This window comes from Pinus tabuliformis, chromosome 4_1 (assembly GCF_031772625.1).
Source record: "Pinus tabuliformis cultivar Carrire ecotype Pingquan chromosome 4_1, CPIR1, whole genome shotgun sequence".
NCBI lineage: Eukaryota > Viridiplantae > Streptophyta > Pinopsida > Pinales > Pinaceae > Pinus > Pinus tabuliformis.
In genome coordinates this window covers 873,945,821-873,969,587 of record NC_142303.1, presented here as the reverse complement: position 1 = coordinate 873,969,587, position 23,767 = coordinate 873,945,821, and the positions used below count along the sequence as shown (strand labels likewise).

At 35.7% G+C, this 23,767-nt stretch overlaps 1 protein-coding gene across 1 annotated transcript in view; it reads left to right on the top strand.

Annotated features, from left to right (window-relative positions):
* The first annotated feature begins 4,728 nt into the window (after positions 1 to 4,728).
* Positions 4,729 to 23,767, top strand: part of LOC149178969 (UHRF1-like protein) — a 32,021-nt gene continuing 12,982 nt past the window's right edge. The window contains exon 1 of the mRNA XM_089422305.1: positions 4,729 to 4,806. Coding sequence (XP_089278431.1) covers positions 4,729 to 4,806 — 78 coding nt within the window. The remainder of the gene's footprint in view (positions 4,807 to 23,767) is intronic.

The window sequence follows — 23,767 nt, the reverse complement described above, 5'->3', positions numbered from 1 at the left end:
CACTACACTATTAACTTCATCCACAACTATTTCCAGTTACCTATTCATATCCTCAAACATCACATTGGTTCTCTTGGCCTTGTCCTTTAAAGATAGCAAGGTAAAAATTTAAGAAATGGGCATGTTTGAACCATAAATTAGTGATTATACTAGTTTGGTAGCTAAGGGGTATAAGTTAATCCTAATTCCAACCCTAACAACTATCTTTAGGTCTCACATAGGTGGGGGAGTTTTGGTCCCTCAATGGTAGTTTTTTTGGGTGGTTTTTAGGGAAACCACATGTTGTTTTCCTCCCAAAATAGCCCCTTGGCCATAAAACCAAATCTCACCCTCCTAAACCCTAAACCTAAACAAAAAAAATAATTCAACACTAGCAATACTAACAAGTAGAAGTTATATTCCAGTTACATTTCCCTTAGCAATACTAGCATTAGCAAAAAAAATATAATAAGTCAAATTTACATTTCCATTAGCAATACTAATATTAGAAAATTTCCAATAAGTAAAAGTGACATTTCCCTTAGAAATACTAGCATTAGCAAAAAAAAATATGAGCCAACATTATTTAAATGTTTTGTATAGTTATTTTTTTTAGATTTAAAAATATTATATATTTAAATATTTTGTATAGTTAATTTTTTTTTTTTACTTTTATGTTATTTAAAAAAATTATTTTGGCACACATGGCAAAAATTTCAACTTTTGATTGTTGCACATCATACTGGGTTGTAGAATGATCCTCTCTGCTCAGGGTTGTAGAATGATCCTCTCTGCTCAACCCCACAACCGTAACAAGCACTTTGGATTAACACTCTCAAATGGTCCTTTACATTCTTCTTTTTATAAATTTAATATGTGGATTATTTTTAGTTCATACTTGGTTGTAGAATGATCCTCTCTCCTCAACCACACAACCGTAACATGCACTTTGGATTAGTACCCTCGAAATGGTCCTTTGCATCCTTATTTTTATAGATTTATTATGTAGATTATTTTTAGTTCATTTGGTGGGATAGATGGAATGGTTGACATCCCCCTTTGAAATTAGTCTATATCTATGTTAACTCTGGATCTATAAACTTAGAGGGATCAAACCTTTCAAGGTACATTTTTTTCTAAGTGAAAAAGGAAGAATGGTTTACACCTAGGAAAATTTGATCTCTCTTGGAGCTTGATAGATCCACAGATCCCTAGATAGGATGGATCTATGATGATTTAATTAATAATTTATTTATTTTTAGTTTAATTTTATTTTAATTAATAACATAATTTTTTATTTTATTTTTATAAAATATTTTGATTATGAAATGAGAGATGGATTTTGACCACGTGGTATTGATGAGCCATAGTCTTTGACCATGGTATGCTATGTTTAATAATATCCATGGTAAAGTGGTCTAAATATCCATGGTAATGTTTATTTTTAATTGTAAGTATTAGTTTAATTGTGAAATCAGAGATGGTTTTTGGGCATGTGGGGCTCATCTTATGGTATAGCTACTAATATCTATGGTAAATTGGTGGTAAATATCCATGCTTAAAAATATTGTTATATTGTAAGTATTAAGTTTTTTTGTTTATTAATGAAATTTAAATATGGTTACAAAATTACTATTTTAATTTATATGGTGAAATGGATCTTAATTTCAAGCCACTATTTATATCATATATTTTTTCATGTGATAGAGGAGTACATAGGTGTGGTCTAACTTATGGATGAAATAACATTTTTCAATCGAATTCACAAAAATGTGACAATACAATTTCAATACTTTTTGTTGTTCAAAATACATTTTTGAATGCATAAATGAATTCAACACCCTCAAAATGGGGGGCACACAAATTATGGAGATCAAACAATTTAAACTCAATTTCTAAAAATCATGTTTTGATTAAAATTAATGAGATAAATGGTTTTGAAAAAAAACCATTTCCTCACTATAATATTTTTTATTTTAAATTAATTTTAAAGTGTTCTAAAATCTACTTCAAATAAAGTATTTATAAAAAATTTTGAGTGTGAAATGAGACATGGTTTTTGGCAATGTTGTATTGATGACCAATGATATTGGCCCATGGTACTATAACAAAGCCTATTTACTAGTATGGAAAAGTGGATCTCAATATCCTTTGTGAAACATATTGTGATATTGTAAATTTTTGTGTTTATTAATTGAATTTAAATATGGTTACATAATCATTATTCTATTTTATAATGTAAAATGAATTTTAAATTATATAATTTAATGTAATATGTATTTCATCTAAAAAGTAATTCCTAATTTCCCTTTATTTTTCTTCATCTCTCGGATGTATGGCACCTTTATCAAGAAAATAAAGATATTGTCAAGAGATTAACCATGGCCAATTAGAACAAACTTGGAAATCAATCTCATATTAACTTTGAATCTATTAAAAGTCACATACCCATAAACAGTTTTTATTTTTTTCTAAACTATATAGCAATAATCTGATCGTTGATTTACAAAGCATTGGTTATATATATATATATATATATATATATATTTGCAAGCGATTCACAATATAAAGCTTAATGTGAAATATCATTATTGTATTTTCACCATATCCAATCAACATTTAATGTGGATCCTCACGGTCGAGGCGTAGATATGGTTTATCTGACAATTGTAAGTTGGTGTTTGGGAAAGGTATATACTCCTTTCATACCTTAAGGTTTATAATTATTCCGAAGATATTTCCATATATTGAATGATCAAAACACCACGTATCAGATATATGTACATTTATGAATTCCTTGTAATTTAATTTTTAACTTAAGTTTTTTTTGTAGGTCTATTTGCGAGAAACCCTCGTAACGTTTCCTTCTCTAAAGTCTCAGATTTCTCTTGTTTTCATATAGAGGACGATTAATCCCTCTGGCTACGGCCGGTTAGTTTATATGTATATGGTTAAGTCAAGGTTATCATGTCATGGCACTAGATAATTACATTTCTATAGAGATTTACAATGGCCAATAGCGCAAGCTTGGAAATGATCTCATTTTAATATTGAATCTATTAACATTTTCTAGCATCTCAGGGTACTACGAACGAAAGGATATCCACTCTCCATACTCATAGTCTTTGAATCACTTGTGTATTATACATGGCTCCCTCTTCCCTGCGAGGTTGATGAGAAAATTAGAATGGTTGGTCTAAATTTCTCCCATTCGCATGCATGCAGTTCTTCAGAGTGACAATCTTTCTTAAACTTATCTCACAGATTTTTGTTGTTACAATAAATGCAGATGTTTGTGGCAAGAGTCTTGGAGCTTGTAGAGCTCACTCCTCTATTATTGTAGGGCTTCCTCGAGTGAAAGGTCTTTCTACAGAGCAAGTGAAGAGATGTACCATAGCAATGGATGAGCGAACTTCAGGACTAGATTCCCATGTCGCAATGATAGTTATGCGTATTGTTAGCAACACAGTCAATATAGGTCGAATTGTTGATTGTACCATCCACTGACACATCATTTATATATTTGAAGATTTTGATGAGGTGAATTCAAATAATTTCATTGTCAATCTATGGGAGGCAAACAAAAGGCCTTTTTTTATGTTTCTTTGCTTAAGAAAGGAAAGGGTGTAAAGAGATAAAATAAGGCAGGGTTACTCCTCAAAAGGGGTGGCCAAATCATTTATGCAAGTCCTATGGGTTGTCCTTCTCATAAACTCATTTAGTATTTTGAGGTATTGTTTATTTGTTGTTCTATGTCTTAGAATATATTCGTAATAGATTGTTCTTTCCATTATCAACGGATGACGAGAATAATGATCTTGTCCAATTCTTGTTTGTTTGATTAGGTTGTTCCACGAATTCCATAGATTATAGAAGGATACAATCTAGCAACATGGGTAGTGGAAGTGAGTTCCATGGCTACTGAGGAAAGACCTCATGTAGATTTTGCTAAACTATACAGAATATTGGCACTCTATGACTATGTGAGATAATTGTAGGAACTTGTTTGAGAAAGAGTTTTTCATTCTGCATCCCTAATTTTGTTGCCTATTTTGGATAATATAATTCCTCAAAATAAATGTATTGCACAGTTGTTTAAACCTTATTTGACTATTGTTGTTTTTAATATGGAATCATGCTCTTATTAAAGAGCTAATCACCCCTATAGCAACATCTAGATTTTCCAATTCAATATGCATTGTCCATCAACATTATGTGCATGGACTATCTTTAGAAGCAACATTGGTCATATTGGAGGAATCCACACAATAATGTTGGGCGATATTTCTTCACTACACTGGTTGCCTTACTCTTTGGGACCATCTTTTGGGACCTTGGATCAAAGAGGTTGGACTTTGTTCTGTCAAACTAGAAGCCACCTCAATTTGACATATTGTTTTCTTTATTATAGATAAGTTTATTGTCTATTTGACCTTTTGTTTTCTTTATTATTGATCAGTTTATTGTCTATTACAAGTTTGAAGTCCATAGAGCATATTGATAATTTAGGGTGTTCTTCCAAGTTAAATTAATAGTTGTTCTCATGAAAACTTTATCTGTTGTTCTTGGTAAGCCTACAAAATTCCATGTTCTCCAAAACTTTCTTTTGCCTCAACTACTCAATGCTGTCATAATACTTTTTGAAGTTCTTTCAGAGAGGTAAACAACAAGATGTACTAAATATGGGATCAATGTATTTTTGTCTACTTTTTCCTTGGTGTTATTAATTCATGAAGTTTCAAGTCAATTATGGAGGTTGAAAGAACTATCTTTTACAGAGAAAAAGTTGTTGGAATGTATTCAACACTGCCTTATGCCCTTGGACAGGTAAGCTAAATGTCAACAACTACTAGTCAGATTATAAATTTGTTATGCAGATCAAATTTATCGAATGACCATCCTTGTAATCAATGTAGGTGGAAATTGAGGTGCCTTATGTTCTTATGTAGTGTGTAATCTATGCCATCTTAGTCTATTCTATGATTTCGTGGATAGCTTCCAATTTCCTTTAGTTCTCCTTCATCGTATTTTTCACTTTTCTATACTTTACCTATTTTGGAATGCTAACAGTAGTTGTGACTCCAAATTACCATATTGGTGCAATCATTTCACTTTTTATTCTTTATGGAATCTCTTATGTGGTTTCATTATTCCTCGACCTGTAAGGCATTTTCTCAATTATTATTCTCTTCATCAATTTTTCCATGTAGCATTTATTTGAATTGCAATGTTGACTGCAGTTGTCAATCCCCTTGGATTGAGGGCTCCTAATAGGTTGTCTATTGAACACAAAAAATGGCTATATGTTCTAGATGGTACTACTAGGAACCCCTATTTGTTAGACACTCTATGGTTTGATTGCTTCACATTTGGGTGATCTAGAAATTGAGATGGTGACAACATATTGGAATGTGAAATTGTCCACATTCATAAAATCATTTTTTGCAATGAGACACTACTTTTTGGGAATTGTAGCACTAGTTCTTGTGTGTATCCAGGTTGCCTTTGATTTGATCTTTTTTCTCGACTACAACTCAAGTTCTAAAAGATATAGAAATCGATTCACATGCTCATTAGATATATTTTATGTTATTTTGTTGGTTGACTCAACTGTGTACACTCAACCATACGCTTGAGTTGATGACATGAATGAGTGTCATTCAAAACTATTCTTTATGATTGTGTTGGTGTAATAAATACAATCATTTGGGTTATGAATTATTAACCACTCTACCAATTTATCAATTTCGTAATTATAGTACCAAGGTTAGGCCATAGTGGAATTTCATGGAATTTATTACTAGATCAATATTCAACATAATTAAATGTTATATTTAAAAGACTTTTACATTTTTAAATATTAAATGTTACTATATGAGCTGAAATATATTTAAACATTCTAGTTTAAGAGACTACTCCATTGTAAACATTATAATTTAATATACTACTCTATTGTGTGATTATACTATAGTTCAATTATTACCAAGTCAACATGTTAATGAAAATCTAATTACTGGGCCCATGGGGCTTTGGATTGACCGTGAATGGGTGCATTGTTAAGGCACCGAAAACTGGTTCAAATCCCCCATGGGTGCTTACCTACCAAAAAAAATAAAAATCTAATTCCCAATGTAAGTGTGGAAATTAATTTGAATAGCTAATGCCACTGTTATAATTAAACTATTATGCTATAGTTCAACTATTAAAAATTGAACATGTTAATTAAAATCTAATTCTTAAGGTAAGTGGGGAAATTAATTTGGATATGTAATGCTAATGTTATAATAAAATTGTTATAATAATTTAATTTTAATTTAATGTAAGTGTTGAAATAAGAGTGGAAATATAATAATAATAATAAAATTGATAATTCACACACCATCAACAACTTCACTATGAGAATTTAATGTTTGTATCTTTTCAGTTTCTTGTACAAAAGTTTTTCATCATTGAGTAATTTGGGTTCAATGTATGGTTTCTGTTTACCACAAGGTTATTTCTTGGTTTTTGTAGTACTGTTTGATTGATGATTTTGAATTTCAATATCCCTATAATCTATGAATGAGAAATAATATAGGGGGACATAATAATGATAAATATTCATTAAGGTATTTATATAACTAGAGTTTTCTTGTTAAGAGTTTATCCATTTCACTTTACTCAAAATTCAAACACTTAGAAAATGGTACCATAATGCTTTTAATCTCAGTTTTATTTACATTATGGAGCTTTTGAACTTGTTTTGTGGATGATATGCTTAGACTTCCATTTCTCTTTGCAAAGCAGCATAAAGTAATAAATGTTTAGTCCCTTCCCTTAAGAAATTGCATAGATACTTCACAAGTTGACAATGACTCTAAACTATTAGTTAATATAATTCAGCTGTTTCTTGTAAACATTGTGGGTTGTATAAATATTCGGTGCATTGAGGGTGCATATTTCTATCTATCTCTTGTTATAATGGAATTGTAGCTAAGAGGACCATTCCTTACTTTGCATTCAAATTACAAGAAACATATTGTTTAGAGGGATTGAAGAATTTCTCACTCTTTAAGATAGTTCTTACTATGCATTTAAATTGTAAGAAACCTATCGGTTTATATAGATTTGAACTTTAGATTTATTATCATTTGTAAACTGAAAATGTGAGAAAATATCTACATGTCTTACACAACATTACAAATATCAAATTAAAAATAAAAATAGTAAATACTATTATATAGAAATTGTAAATCAATTTATAACTTAATATTATATTAATTAGTTTAATATGAAATACAATATATTAAATATAATATGAATAGTATAATACAACATATATAATAATTTATTTAACAACTATTATTATTTATTTCTTCATCATCACTATATTTTGATTAGATTTATATCTACTTAGTATGAGACATAACTTTGATAACTATTGATTAAATGTGAATATGATAGGTGCTTCAAGAATAATACCTTGACATTGTTCATGAATTTATATGAAACAAAAGTGAATTACAGTGAATTTGGTAATTTGGTTATGTCACAGAGGTATCATTAATGCTCTTTCCCTCTAGTAGAATTTTTGGAATGCATTGATTTCTTTATCCTTAATATGATGAAGATGAGAGGATCATTGAAAAGAGATGCTAATGTGTCCAAAAAATTCAAATTATTGCTCCACAATCATTAGTTATGATAGAAACTAAAAATATTGTAGTGACACCTTATTAGATCAAAGTCACATTGGTGCACCCCGAAAAGACACACTTGGCCATGTGTACCCCTTGTCCAACATTTATTTCAACTGTAGTATACGCTCAACCAACTGAGGAGTCCTCATTATATATGGGATCTTAAATGTTGGTGTTGCTCTAGATGTCAGCTCCATAGAGAAGTATATCTCTTTGAGAGGGGGTAATTGAGGAACCTCTACTACAAATACATTTTTTTATTATCCCAAGACTAGATACCCTCAGAGCATCTCAGGTTCCCTATCCTTTTTGCTCCTTCCTCTCCCCCATCTTTGGAAACTTGTACCAGGAAAAGCGTACATCTCTTCCTACAACTATGTTTGGATTGTTTGACAGTGTTTATCCTCACTAATATGGGATTTTTCTTTCCTTCGAATATTCTCTCTGTTCCTTGCCCATCCAAGTGTTCTATTTCTTTTTCATAGCAATACACCTTGCTATAGTGCAGGTAGATCGAGTCCATTCCAAGTAACATTTTATATCCATCCAATGGTAAAACATTTATGTGAAATAGAGTGATTATGCCATTGAGTTCCAATCATGTGAGATATAGTGATCATGCCATTGAGTTCCAATAAGCATGACTTCACCCATTAGTTGATCCTCCTCCTTGTCCGTGTTTCCAACTGAACTAGTGATGTCTCTTGGTGTAGTTCCTTGTCCAATTTACACTTTTCTAAAATCTTTGGGTTGGTGTAGATATAATTAGAACCTAGATCAATCAAAATAGAAACAACTTTCTCTTAGAACTTACCTTCCATCCAAATGACTGATTCCTTGTAACCTACTTAGTGGTTATCCAATGCTACTTATATAATGGGCATACTATGGGCTACTTCGCACACAATGCTCACCTCTTGAGCATTGTAAATTCTCATTCCAACCTTCTAATGATAAGGAAAAACCATTCTCTTATGGTTCCCACCACAGGTCCAACACTTAATTGGTTCCTATCTTTCAATCATGGGTTTAGCAGATGCTAATTGTTGTACATCCCCTTTAACAACGATATTGTCCTTCTGTTGTGGCTCACTTGGCTAAGAAGGGCATTTACACACTTTTCCTTTTGAGTTCTTTTTGGGCCAACTCACATTTCTCCTCAGAGTGATCTTGGCTATTGAGTCATTTGGAGTCTAAGCCCCATGCCTAGATTTCTCATAACATTGCTCTAGCTTCTTAATAGCGTCCTTCACTCTCTAGTGTTCCAATAATTCAATATTATCTTTGAATACCAAACACAACCCACTGATGAGCCTCTACATTTTGACCTTTTCATGCTTGAGATATGGACATATCTCAATAGCCCTAAAAAATTTGTGACATACTCCTCGTTAGTCATTTGTCCCATTGTGAGTTCATAAAATTCCATTCCCTTATTGTCATAGTAGTGTTGAGACATTTATTTCTCCCTAAAAATCTTATCAAGCTCATCCCATGCCAGCCCCTCTTCGGTAAAGGCTCTTGTATTCTTGAGGTCCTCCCACCAAATATCATCTTTTCCCTTTAAATTATAGGAGGCGACTCTAAATTTCATATTATTTGAGAAGACATGTATCTTGAAGAATTTATTCATCTCTAACAAACATGCCTCTGCATTAGGTGCCAAACCTCACCCCGAGTTGATTCACCCCCTTCGTGGATTATGTGAGAATTATGGTCAATTTCATAATTTGGTTCTATCATAGAGGTATCATTAGTGCTCGTTCCATCGAGTAGCATTTTTCGAAATGTGTTGATTTATTTATACGTAATATGATGAATATAAGTGGATTATTGAAAAGAGATGCTAATGTATCCAAAAATTCAAATTGTTTCTGCACAATCATTAGTTATGTTAGAAACTAAAAATATTGTAGTGACAATGTATTTGATCAAAGTCACACTCATGCACCCTAAGAAGACACACTTCGCAATGTGTACCCCTTGTCCAACATTTATTTCAACTGTAGTTTCAACTCAACCAACTCCGAAGTCCTCATTATATATGGTGTCTTAAATGCTCGTGTTGCTCTAGATATGAGCTCGATAGAGAAGAATACCTCTCTAAGAGTGTGTAATCGAGGAACCTCTACTAGAAATACATTTGTTTACTATCCCAAGACATAATACCTTTGGAGCATCTCAGCTTGCCCATGCCTTTTTTCTCCTTCATCTCCCTCATCTTTGGAAACTTGTACCATGAAAAGCGTACATCTCTTCCTACAACTGTGCTTGGATTGTTTGATTGTGTTGACCCTCACTCATATGGGATTTTTCTTTCCTTCGAATATTCTCTCTTTTCCTTGCTCATCCAACTATTCTATTGCTTTTTCATAGTAATCCACCTTGGTATAGTGTGTGTACATCCATTCCATTCCAAGTAACATGTTATACCCATCTAATGGTAAAACATTCATGTGAGATATAGTGATCATGCCATTGAGTTCAAATATGCATGTCTTCACCCATTAGTTGATCCTCCTCTTTGTTTGTGTTTCCAGCTAAAGAAGTCACGACTCTTGGTGTAGTTCCTTGTCCAATTTACACTTTTATACAAAATTTGGGTTGACATAGATATAATTATAACCTAGATCAATCAAAATAGAAACAAATTTCTCTTGGAGCTTAAGTTCCATCTAAATGATGGATGCCTTGTAATCTACTTGGTGGTTGTCCAATGCTACTTAAATATTAGGCATACTCCTTACTACTTCACAGACAATGATCACGTCTTGAGGAATGTAGCTTCTCATTCCAACCTTCTAATGAAAAGTACATCCCTTCTCTTGTGGTTCCCACCACACGTCAAACACTTAAGTGCTTCCTAGCTTTCAATCATGGGTTTTTCCGATGTTAGTTGGTGTACATCCATTTTAACAACAATGTTGTCCTTTTGTTGAGACTCACTTGTCTAAGATGGAAATTTCCTCTCTTTTCCTTTTGAGTTCTTCGTGGGCTAACTCAAATTTCGGCTGGGAGTGACCTTAGCTATTGAGTCATTCGGAGTCTTGGCCCCATGCCTAGATTTCTCATAGCATTGCTTTAGCTTATTGATAGTGTCCTTCATGGTCTAGCCTCCCAATAATTCAATATTATCTCTTTATACCATAGGCAACCCACTCATGATCCTATACATTTTGAACTTTTCTTCCTTGAGATATGGAACATATCTCAATATCCCCAAAAAAATAATGACATACTCCTCATTAGTCATATGTCCCATTATGAGTTCATAAAATTCCACTACCTTATTGTGATAGTAGTGTTCAGATATGTATTTCTCCCTAAAAATCTTATGAAGCTCATCCCATGTCAACGCCTCTTCCATAATGGCTCTTGTATTCTTCATGTCCTCCCACCAAATATCATCTTTTCCATTTAAATTATAAGAGGGGATTGTGGATTTCATATTATTTAAGTAGTCATGTATCTTAAAGAAATTATTCATCTCTAACAAACATGCCTCTGCATCCTCAAACTCCTTCACATTCCTATCGAAAGTGGGTGGCTTTCCCTTTTTAAATTCCTTAGGCATAAGCCCCCTCTCCTTGCTCCCTAAGTGATGGTAGTCGTGAGAGTGATGGCATGTTGAGATGGAAGAACTAGATGGGTGGCTTGAATGACGTCCCTATTTTCTAACCCTTCTGTTGGGACTACTTAAATATTCCCCCCCTCATACAGTGTCATCGCTACCTTGCCTAGGCTTCTTTCACGATCTGCTACCATCTACTCCATTGGTATTCTCTTTTGGCTCCTAAGGGTTGATAATGTCTCTACTACTTTTCCTTACTTCAAATCACCTTTTCCCTTACCAGTGCTAAAGACATTGCAAGATGACCAAATTAATCTTAGCATGCCTCTATTGGGCTCTTACCAACCTCTCATTATCGGCCTTAATACTTCTCACCTCATCTCTAGGCTTCTCAAAGTGTTCATCCAATCTGAGGATTGATTTCCTCCCCCCTCCCTAACTAATTTATCTTCATCATTAGTTATGACTCCATCACTTCCATGCTATGACTCATCACAACTATATTCAACCATTTGACTTCTCATCAATGTATTTTTTGTATGTTATGTTGCTTGTGACTTCTTGTTAATCACACATGTTGTTAGACATTCTAAAACACCATTTAAACATAATGAGGATAATGAGCTTATATTTATGAAGTATCATGAGTTCCTGTGATAATAAAACAACGTTGTTAATATACAAGCCATTTTTAATTACATGCAATAGTCATTCAATCATGTAGTTGGTAGATAACTAATGAGAAAACATATTTACAATCACAATTCCTCCTCCCATGGAGCAGTTAACCATCAACTCACAAATCTTGACATAACTTTAGTAATCAATCGGTGAGCGCAATCCAATTGGCTCAACATTCTATAATCATGTAACAAAAATTCCTCACTTGCTTGTGATGAAGCCCATCGAGTCTGAGTATTGAACACAAATGCTTACCACTCTCTAACATAACCCGACCCGTTCAATCACATTGGGGGAATGGGTTAAATAATTTATAAGCCTTTACTTCTTATCATTCTAAGGGTGGTTTATCGCATTATTAGTCTCGAGCTTGAGTGATTTGTTCTCTAGCGAGTTGTTGGTCTACGTGTCTCACCATTCCATGAGGAGGAAATGCTCCAATGGGAGGGGTAGGTGCTCATGTCTGGATTACCAACCATGGAATTAGACATAGACTTTAGAGAGGATCTAACCTCGGGTGCCACACGCAGAACTTATGACGGGCGTCCAAGCAGCTACATGCAAATACACAAACCCATTAGGTTCCTCAATCATCAGTTAAAAACCTGCTCAAAATACAAGGTTCAAGGACATTTGGGTAAAGTTGTTGGTTAAAATAATACCAAGGAAAAACTCCCTTGGGGGTTAAAGTCGTGCTCACTCAACAACACCATGATTTGTAACGTGACCACGAATGACTATAGACCTTGCTATGCAGAATGTCTCTCTCATCATAATCTTCTATTAATAAAGGGTCACAAAGCCCACTATTAAACCAAGATTTCATGGCTCCATGTTATTTAATAACAATTTTATGCTTTTAGTTTAGCAATTATTCAAATATTTTCACTCTTCAATTTTGTAACACATTCTTGCATATATTCCACACAGATACATTCATATATGCAACCGTTTAATACATCACATAACATGAAAGTAATATAATGCATAAGCGATTATTCACCAACACAATGTTGTCCTTACATTCAAACCATTATCCATAATCACATTAGCATCATTCATCATAATTTAAACATAATACACACTTTCTGATCTTAGAGTACGCAAGGAAATTGAACCTTGAACAAGGTCTCTCCACCCAATTGTAGTCAACTGCAACCACAATTACTTGAAATCATTATCCCCAAGACAAACTTGGGAGTCTAGGGGTATTCTCCCTCAAGGGACTAACACACCTATCTTTCACTAAATTTTCGGGCTCGAAAGGACCTCCTTTCTCAATCCCACGAGTTGGAAACTTCTTGCTTGGTCAACACCGGGAATCTATAGGTGCCAAACCAAACCTCACCCGAGGGTACCATCACAGTGATTCACCACCTTCCAAGGAATCTACAATCCACTGTGCTATCAGAACAGTAACCGTTAGTCTTCTTTCTTGTCTTCCACAATTTTTTCTTCATGGTGGCCTTTACTGAAGTTGTTACAAGGCTCTCGACTTTGCTATCTCAACCCATAGCCTTGAGGGGACCCAAGCTGTTACAATGCTCGTGAGATTCTATTCTAACCCACAACCTCCCCTATTATAGGGCTCGAGAGACCTATGTCTCAACCCACAGCCTCCATGGACCTAAGTTGTTACATGCCTCAAGGAATTATATCTCAACCCATAGCCTTGACAAACCCCCAAGCTTTTCGAGGGCTCTAGAGATTAGGAGCTCAACACACAACCTCTAGGGATCAAAAGCCAACATACTTCTCTTCACTTCTCTTCAGTACTACCTACAAAGAGTTGGTGTACTCCACCTTGGTTTTCTTCCTCTCTACTCTTGTCCCTTTCCATTAATTCATGTCCCTTATTTCTTGTGGTTTCTTCCTAAGTGGCATGTGCGTGCATACCTCTTTGTTCTTCTCATTTATTTTCAAGGGTTGTTTTCTTCAATTTTGACACATGTCCATTATTTAATGGTTGGGGTGGGTTTGCAAGTTTCTCCCTTGCACAAGAAAACAAGGCTTCCCAAGCAAGTGACTCCCTTCCCAATTCTGGAATGTGCGTCCATGACTAAGTCCCCATTTTGATTTCAATTCATCGTACAATATTTACAATTCCATTCACATGGGATCATAGAGTGGGGTTGTCACATTAACATTGATGTGTTAATGTTAATTCTAATATCAATTAACTAAAACATATATTCAAAAAGTTTATATATAAATTAAATTTTCTTTTGTAAGATTAATGAATTTTGAAAATTTATTGAAATTAATTTAATAATTATTTTATTAATAATGCAACTATACTTATATTCCTATTGAACCCTAATATTATAAAGTATATGTTATACAAAATTAATTGTTTACTATGGTAGATCCTATAAACCCTATCAAGCCTAAAGAAAATATAAAACCCAATAATAATAATATAAATCATTTATGACACATTAATGTTAATAATAACATTAATATTATCACTATTATTTAATATTAATATGAGTGTTCATAAAGTATTAATAATTAACTTTAATAATATATTAAAATTAAAATTAATATATTAATAGTAGTATTCACATTAACATTCATATCAAAATTAATGTCAATATCAATTTAAAAATTTATGCATATATTATAATGTTCATATTAAATAATAATTTTCCTTTTACAATTATGAAGCATGTTTGAAAAGAGTGATGTTACATTAATATTGATATTATTATTAACATTAATGTTAATATTAACCAAAAAGGAAACATTAATATTAACACTAGTATTAACATAATTATATTAATATTGTTATGTTAATATGTTATTAACATTGATATGTTAACATTAATAATAATTTTAAATAATAACACTATATCTTGTATAATTGATTAATCTTTATTAAATGTCTAATTCTATAAAGAGATTGTACTTTGTTGCAAACTTAGCTCCTCCAATTGAAACAAAGGGTTACTCTACTTTGATTTGCCACATTCAACCAAATTCACTACTTAATATAGACATTTTTATACCTTCAAATTCGGAGGATTCTTAAATTTTATAAATATAAGTATTAATGTTGTCAAAACATATAGTATATAATCATCAAAGAACTTTACAATATGTAGAATGTTGAGTTTTCAAAGTATCTAGATTGACTAAGTGCAGAAAATATATTTTATTATCAAAGTTATCTAAATTGGAACTCAAGGAAACTTATGAAATTGAACACTATTCATCCATTTTAATCCATATGTGCATAACATTGCAATTTTTATAATTAAATTTTTATAATATTTAATTATTATATAGATTTTATTATATATTTTTAAGTTAATACTTAGGCCAACCGTCACAATTTATGGCTGATTAATTATTGTAGTCATAGAATAGTTAATTCTTGACAATATTTATTCTGACATTAGGAACCATACAATATGGATGGATGGTTGACACCAATTTAATTGCCCAACCTTGAATTGCATTGATTGTCACAAAAAACAAACAGTGAAATTATTTCAACCCTTTGGTTCACACAACATAAATGCCCAATTCCTCTTCAATGTAATTGTTTTGCAGCCAATGTCATCTGTTATTCTAATCCTCGTTAATCTTAGTTGTGTGGATATAAAGAGAAGATACTGAAGGAAAATTAAGTCCTTCTATGGTTAGAGATGACAACATGAACAACCACACTTATAGGCATGGATTAATGTTTGAGTATATTTAATTATTTACAACCTTTTAAAGAATTCTGTCATGAAATTTTTCACATGAAATAAGAGATAATGTGTAAAAAAAATAAGTTTTATTCTCTATGCTATTCTTAAATAACATTAAATCTTTATTACACATCAATATCTGTGAGATTATGAATGGGCAATTAGCACAAGCTTGGACATCAATCTCATATTAATCTTAGACACTCTTATTGCTCAACTACAACAAAATATATGATAAATATTCACAACATTGTTGTGGGGAAAAATGCCTATGCAGGACGATCCTATCCACCTAAGGTGTAACAGTGCCTTAACAACAAACGAATACAGCTATCATGATTTCTTCCTTTATGAAATGTGAAAGAGGGGAGATTGGTAGACTTACCGTTGTCTTCCGGTTGTCCCTCGATCTAGATCCTCTTCTCTTTGTGTGTCCACAGCTACTTGTCTCCTCGCTTGCTCAAGAGAACAGCTACTTGCGCAAAGAGAAGAACACAATACAAAGGCAAATATACATATTCATAAATGATTCAGGATTAGAAGCAAATCAAATACACTAATGCAATCATACAAAATACACCAGCATATAGGAAAGAATCAAGATAGCTTTATTAATAAGTAACAGGGTTCAGGAAGAGATACAACCCATAGGGCTCCAATCCAGCATCTCCTTCCCAGCAGAATGGAATTCCTTCTTCAGCTCCCTTCAAAGCATTAAGCACCCAATGTTTCCAGCCACAAACCAACAACAATTCTTTGCAATCACAAAATTCCAGCCTTTAGATCCCATGGAGGAGAGGTCCATATATAGATATTTGGAGAGAGGATGAGTCAGCTTGAGATCTGACTAGTGTCCTCTCCCTCTCTCAGTTCTTGAGTCCACTTGGAGGTTCTTGCTTCCACTTGGAGATTTGGAACCTCTTACTCATCACCAGTCGAATTCCTTGATGCAAGTGTCATTTTGGAAGCTTCCTGGGCATTGACACCTTGAGGAATGACTCTGCCACATGTCCAAACTCGCTCAGCGCAGGTAGCTAGTGTTGGAGTTGACATTCAAAGCAGGTAGCCAGTGTAGCAGTTGACATTCAACGCAGATGCTCAGTGGAGCAGTTGACATGATCCAGAATTGGCTTGTTTTTGAGTGTTTTCAGGTGGAGAACTTCTGTGAATTGTTGTGGTTAGTTTGCCTTGTTCCTCTAGGGGTAGGAACAACATGTTTAGGGACTTTGGATCCCTTAGTTTATGGATGTTTCATGCTCAATGCTGTAAGGCACAAAAATGTCTATAACAGTTGCCCCCTAAAGTATGAGGCCGTTTATCGGGTGAAATGCTTTATCCACGAGGGTCCGAAGTTCATCCGTCTGCTGGGAGGAGACCTGTAATAAAATATAATACAATACATTATGATTCATACTGCTTTCATGATCTAGCTGAGGCGAGCATTCCCATGCTCAGCTTTATAAATTCATTTTTGTACATAGAACAAACGATCGTCTGATGGTAGACTAATAATTTTGGCGAAATTATCATCCTTTGAGTAGGATGATCATCTGCTGCAATGATGTACATGTCAAATGTCTTTGTCTTTCCTGAATATATATATCGCAACCCGGATGGATGAAACTAGATCCAGGGTCTTCAAGCTCGTTCGATCTTCACGCTAAGTACAAGTCGATCCATGTGAGAATTGCGCTGAAGTCGAACATGGAAAGACATCGCTTGATTACCGGTCAATGATGTAAACCGTTAACAAGCGCGAGAGGAATCACCAATAATGATAATGACCCTCAAGGTACTGCAATACAATTCACGTGGTGTGAATAAAGGACTTGGCATCGAACACCACGCAAAATCTTCTCGTCGAAGTTCATTGATGTATACCTGTCACCAGAAGTGAGAAACTTGCCATTGAGGCATGCAAGCTTCAAAGTACTGAAGGGGTTGTTCCTAGATCAACTTCTTGGATAATGAGCTGATGTCGACAAGAAGCGATCTGTCACAGGAGGGCATTAATGAGTCCCACATCAGTGACACGGAACAGAGCTAATGATTTTAATGGAGGTGAAAACGATTTGTGACATATGATTCAGGGTGGCGGTCATGAATGGATGAAGGATAATGTATGGCAGTGGATGGGACCCGGTTGACTCTTTCTGAACGACTTCTCTTGAACATATGGCGACACTGATGCGATGGATCGGTAGCATTACCCCAAATATGGATGGTATGGCGAGACCATGGTGATGTGACCGGTGAATGAAACAACCCAACCCGATTGTGGTACGGAGGAAAAGTGTCATGTTCAAGAGCGACCTGCTACCATCAAAGTTTTCTTGATTTTTTTCCAATTTTTCCCCAGTCATTGCTGACTAGTACCTCTTTATTTTTGTCAAGCTTGAGGAGGATAACATATGCTTGTTCTATAACCTGCCCTTCGGGCAAGCCCATTGCTATGTTTTAACGAGCTTAGCGATAATGAAACTCGTTCTCATCTAAAGACAAGTTTGTCGCTATTTCATAATTTTAACGAGTCTAACGACAAGGATAACTCGGTCCTTTTCATTTTTAGAGAGTCTGAAAAGGTACATAAAGTTAACTCCAAAAGTCCTTTTTCGTCATCTAATCCCTTAAGTCCGAAAAAGTATAAAACAATACAGAAGGGATGAGTTTTCGATAGTTTTAACGAGCCGAACAAAACAAGCGCTCGATCTTTTTGTGCAATAATCCCTCAGGTCCAAAAAGATTAAAATCTAGAGGAGGGATAGCACTTCCGGTTGCTTTAACGAGCTGGAAGGCCAAAACTCGGCAATCTTTTCATATTTTACGAGTGAGTTGAAAAGAGCTTAAAGAAGACTCGTCTTCTGAGGAACGAGTGATGAACAGGGTTAGCAGCTGATTCCAGGTACAGGTTGGAATTTTCCAATCACGACCGTGTCACGAGGATGGCTAGGTGAAATCACTCTTCGCAGTTGTTCCTCAAAATGGGTAAACAATCATATGGAGGTAAATGATCGACCAAATGAAAAGTGGAGGTGACGGTGCAAACACGACCAAGACTTTTATGGCTGATAAGGTTACGTACACAATGGTTATTTTACCGGTAATGGGTTCATTTTTTAACGAGCTTGAATGCGCCAAAACACTGTTCGGACTTATGTTTATTTTTTAACGAGCATGAACTATGTGCTAAAACTGCTCAGATCTTGCATTTATTTTTTAACGAGCATGAACTTTATGCTAAAACTGCTCGTTGATAAGTTTGCATGCCCCCAGCATAATAACGCAAATCGAGGTGCATGCCCCCAAGCTTCATTGCATTCAACTTGGTGGTTGGAATGAAGGTTTACCTCCGAGATCTTTGAAAGACTCGATTTGGAAAGGGAGTCGTTTCATTTTTTAATGAGGTTGACACAGTGAAAGAACTATCCTCATGACTCCTTGTTTCATTTTTTAACGAGGTTGACACAAGACAAGAATTATCTTCGGAGTCCAAATCCATTAGATGTAGAAGGTTTCATATTCCACTGTGGCCATTTCCGCCAGATCACTTAGAGGCGGTAGGGAAAAAGTACCCATTAAAGCAGGGTCTTTTAGGAGACCTACTCCGATATTTTGGAGCGAATGATTGCTTCCATGGATCATTGGAATGCTTCCCGTAACTTGTGAACTGTTGGGGAGAAAAGTTTGTTGGTCGACGATTGTAATTCCTCCTTGGAAGGGAAATGCAATCTTCCTGAAGTAGGTCGACACAACTGCGGCCATGGCATAGATCCATGGTCTTCCCAGTAGGATGTTGTAGTCAAGATTCCCATCGATGACTTCAACATCTATTTCTACTGTTTTGCCCCCTAGTTCAACCTTCAAGTTATTAAGGATACCGCACGGGGTATAGGTCCTTCCGTCGAATGCTTTTAATGTCGTCGAAGATCGCGACAAGGTTGGAGATCCTAAAGTTTTCCAGCAACTCATCGACATAATACATGTAGATGCCCCCTCATCAATAATTGTTCGATGAACAGTTTTGTTGAGGGCTTTCACTTGAATAAGGAAAGCCAGTTGAGCTGGTAACTGAGGGTCATATCCTTTATGATCAAAGGCCACAAGATTGGAATCCATTGTGTCAATCCCATCTATTGCTGATAATAAAGCTTGCTCTTGGGAGAAGCAATTTTGCGGTACCTCAAGTGTCGACATAGCGGACGGCGATTGGGCCAGGTCCTCTATCTGTGCTATTTTCGCACAAGGATTAAATGTCGATTTGTGTACTGCTCCCTTTTGCGATTTTATCATTGGCTCAGGAACGATGGGTTGCACAACTTCGGTCAAAGTTGTTGTCGAACTACTAGGTTGTTCATTATCCTTGTTGTTCGACAGCTTTGGATTCCTGTAATCTTTATTCCTCGTCAAAGCATCATTTTGCTGCTTTGATACAGACAACATAAGCACTTGGGATCGGGAAGCATTTTGATTAGCAACCAGTTTGGTTCCAGGGTTTGGAAACAGATCAGTCAATACTGCTGAGGTTTTTGAACTCTTAAAGAGTTTCTTAACTTCAGCTATATGTGGACAATCTCTCGTCCAATGATCCTCATCGCATATATGACACCCCACAGGGGGTTTCCTTTTTCTCCCTTTCTTTTTCTTCTTGCCCCCTAGTTGCTTCAGTTGTTTGCCTTTGTCGGTCGACACGGCATTTACTTCCGAGGCAAGAATTTCATCTTTTTCATTTTGATGTGAAATCTTACGAGCTTTCTTGGACGTAGCCTTTGTCGATTTCATGTTTGTCATGCCAATCACGCCATCGCCGGCGTGAGAGTCATTGTTTGATTTAGGAGGAGGAGGAATTGAGAATTCCGGTCTAGGGGTGTCAGGTATTTTGTCGTAGAGTGTGCCAGACTGAGTATAGACCAAGTCCAGATATTGCGCACGAGCGATGACTTCCTCTTCCGTTACGACTCCCCCCTTTGCCACATCTTCCGTGATTGTAGGAAGTAAAGACTTGATAAACCATTCAGCTAATAGTTGATCGGGAATGTACGTTTTTACCATCATGCGACGACGTCGCCACTCATGTATATGATCAGATATGTGAGTGGCCGTTGTCTGTTTGAAGTTGGTAAGGAGTTCTGTTCCCGTTTCATACCTTATCGGTAATTGAAAATGGGTTAAAAAGGTTGTGGCTAGGGTACTGAAGTTGTCGAACGAAGCTCTAGGCAGTTCAATATACCATTTTGCCGCTGGACCGGTTAACGTCCTCTGAAAAAGGCGAAGCCTTATTGAATCATCATTCAGTGTGTTTGATGAACACCACAGATGAAATGTCATCACATGATTCGACGGGTCTTCACCCGGATTTCCATTAAATTTAGGAATATTTGACGGAAGTTTATGCGGAATCGCTAGCCACCAAGGGGCATAAGCAATTGGATCATTCGTCAGCCGGTTTAGATCTGGTAATTCAAGAGTTGCTACAAAGGGCAACTATTGATTCAGGTTAGGCGAAGCATACCCAGGATAAGATGGAATCGCCTGAGCAGTGGGTCTTTGCATACGAGTATAATGTATTTGATGCTGGCAACTTTGACAAGGTTGATGGGCACAACCATTATAATATGGTTGTTGATAACCGCTTTGGAAATGCGATTGTCCATTACTTACAAAGACTTGTTGCTCAGGTCCTGGATATGATTGCTGGAATGGGGGTTGATGAGTTTGAACCAGCTCTAGTTGTTGGACCATTTGTTGTTGTCCAATACTAGATGATTGACCAAGATGAGGAGTCATAGTACTTGTTTGAGCCTGAGTCGCTCCAGATAAGGAGGCACTAACCAGAGGTTGCGATTGAGTTGTCGAGACAAGGGGCTATTGTATGGCAACCTGAGAAACTTGGGGTTGACATGCCACATGTAGCGCTTGTACTTGCGACGCAATCACCATACCAGGTATAGTGGCAACATTCGACACAGGGTGGACTGGTTGCATTGAAAATGCAACCCTTGGTTGTTGAGGTAGTATTGGTACCCATCCGCTGGATGTAATTCCAGTTTGACCTGAATTTTGTTGTAAACTCCCATATGGTTGTTCTCCGGGGGGGAGCAATGAAAAGGCATATTGTCCTCCATATGGTGGCAATCCAGTACTTAAAGGGTAGATTGGCCTTTGAAGACACATTGGATCAATTCGTTGAGTTTCAACATAAGAAATACCAGATGATAATCTGGATGAAGAAATAGGAACTAACCATGTCGTCAAAACAGTCTCTCATTGGACTCCAGCTTGTTGTTGACAATTTTCCGGGACAGATGGTATACCAGCGAACATCGTTGGAGTAGCGGCAGGAGGCTCTGCCGCTGCTGTGTCGGATGACACAGTCCTGGATGTCGACGGTTGTTCAGACATATCTAGTCTATCCAAAAGATTTTCTAGCGATTCTACAAGAACTTACGGTGAAAAGAGACTAACTTCGAAGGTCAACGAGGGAATGGTGATGATTATTTCGTTTAAAATAAATTTTAACAACGCTTGGACACAACTTGCTTTTTCAATTTTAAAGAGTCGAGAAAAAGCTAAAGATGACTCTAGTCTCCTTCGATGTTTTAACGAGCCCGAAGTGACAAATGCTCGGATGGACTTTTTCTGTTATAGAGTCTGAAAAAGGCCAAAAGAAACTGCTCTGGAGATCTAGGCAGAGGGTGTGCCAAACTTTTCGCAAAACCACAGAATACTTTTTACGGTACGGGTGGTCGATCTTCGTGAATGCTGTGTTCACCGCATTGCGATCAGTAGGGCGGCCGACACGACTTCCTAAGGATAAAAGATATATGCCTATAGGGGTCTCCCAATATATACGCGACGGTACGTGGGAGCACAATCCGTACTAGCGCTACCGTCTCTCAGGAGGAATCACCAACCTTCTTCGAGATCGACAGTCACTAGGCTTAACGACGCCGGAACACGTCTCTAGCCTAGACCTCTATGTTGTGCGTTATGTTACAAAGCGTTGTTAGGTTCATTTAGTTTATTTTAGGTTGATATTTTTAAAGTTTGTCTTTCAAGGTTCACCACGAGATGTATGATACAAATTCCTAAAGGCAGTCTAAAATGATAAGCAAGCTTTATTATCTTTTCAACTTTGAAAATCCTAGCTACTAAGGGAAAAGAATAACACTATCTTTTCTCAAAGAGCAATCACCACACTCTAATGCACTTTCCCTAAATCCAATATGCAAACTATCAAATGCAAAATGCACAATGCAGGTGTTTGTTTTCCACTTTCTTAGTATAAATGCCTACAAAGAAAGCTTTTTGCACAATTTTGAATTTGCTTTTAAGATGATCAATACAAACAAGTTCACTTTCTTCGAAATCAACAAGGGTAGAAGAGATTACAATCACTTTGCGATTTTCGAAATAAAGACTTGTTTTGACACTTTGAAAGAGACAAATTCAAACCAATAAGCAAAACTAAAACTATAATCAATGTGAAGAACAACCAATGAACTCTCTTCTAAGATCACTATCAATCAGATCTGAATCAAAGGCTACAGAATGACTACTTTACTCATGCAAAGGAAGACTGTAAATGACGCCACAAACACATAAAAACATTCACAATATTTTTGTGCAAAAATGAGGCGGAATCTAAGCAAAGAAAAAGGTTTATCAGACTGGTACCTATGCTGGTTAAAGGCTGCAAAAACAAAGATCAAAACAGGGCAACAGAGGACAAAGAACCCCAGCTGCACAAGGCCAAACTGGTTCAGCGCAAGTCTAACACTGTCAGTTTGACATTCAGCGCAGGTAGCCCCTTCGGGACCTGCGTTGAAATGCAGACTGCCTTCACAGCAGTTGCGCTGAAAGAGAAACTCTCGTTTCTCTTGGTTTCTGGGTCACAAAATGCTCAAAAATCAACTGTTTCAGGCCAAATTATAAACACAAGCAAGGTATAAACAGAGGGATTCTTTGAGTGGGTACTAAAGACTATCACAAGGATCATCAAATCATTTGTGGATTTAGTTTAGATCATACACAAGTCCAGCAACTGGATCAAAGGAGCAACTTTCTACTTTGCATCCGGGAAAGATGTAGTTCGATAGTTGCTGTCAAGTCTATTAAGTAAACAAATGACTAAAACACAAATGAAATGAATAAACAAGTTC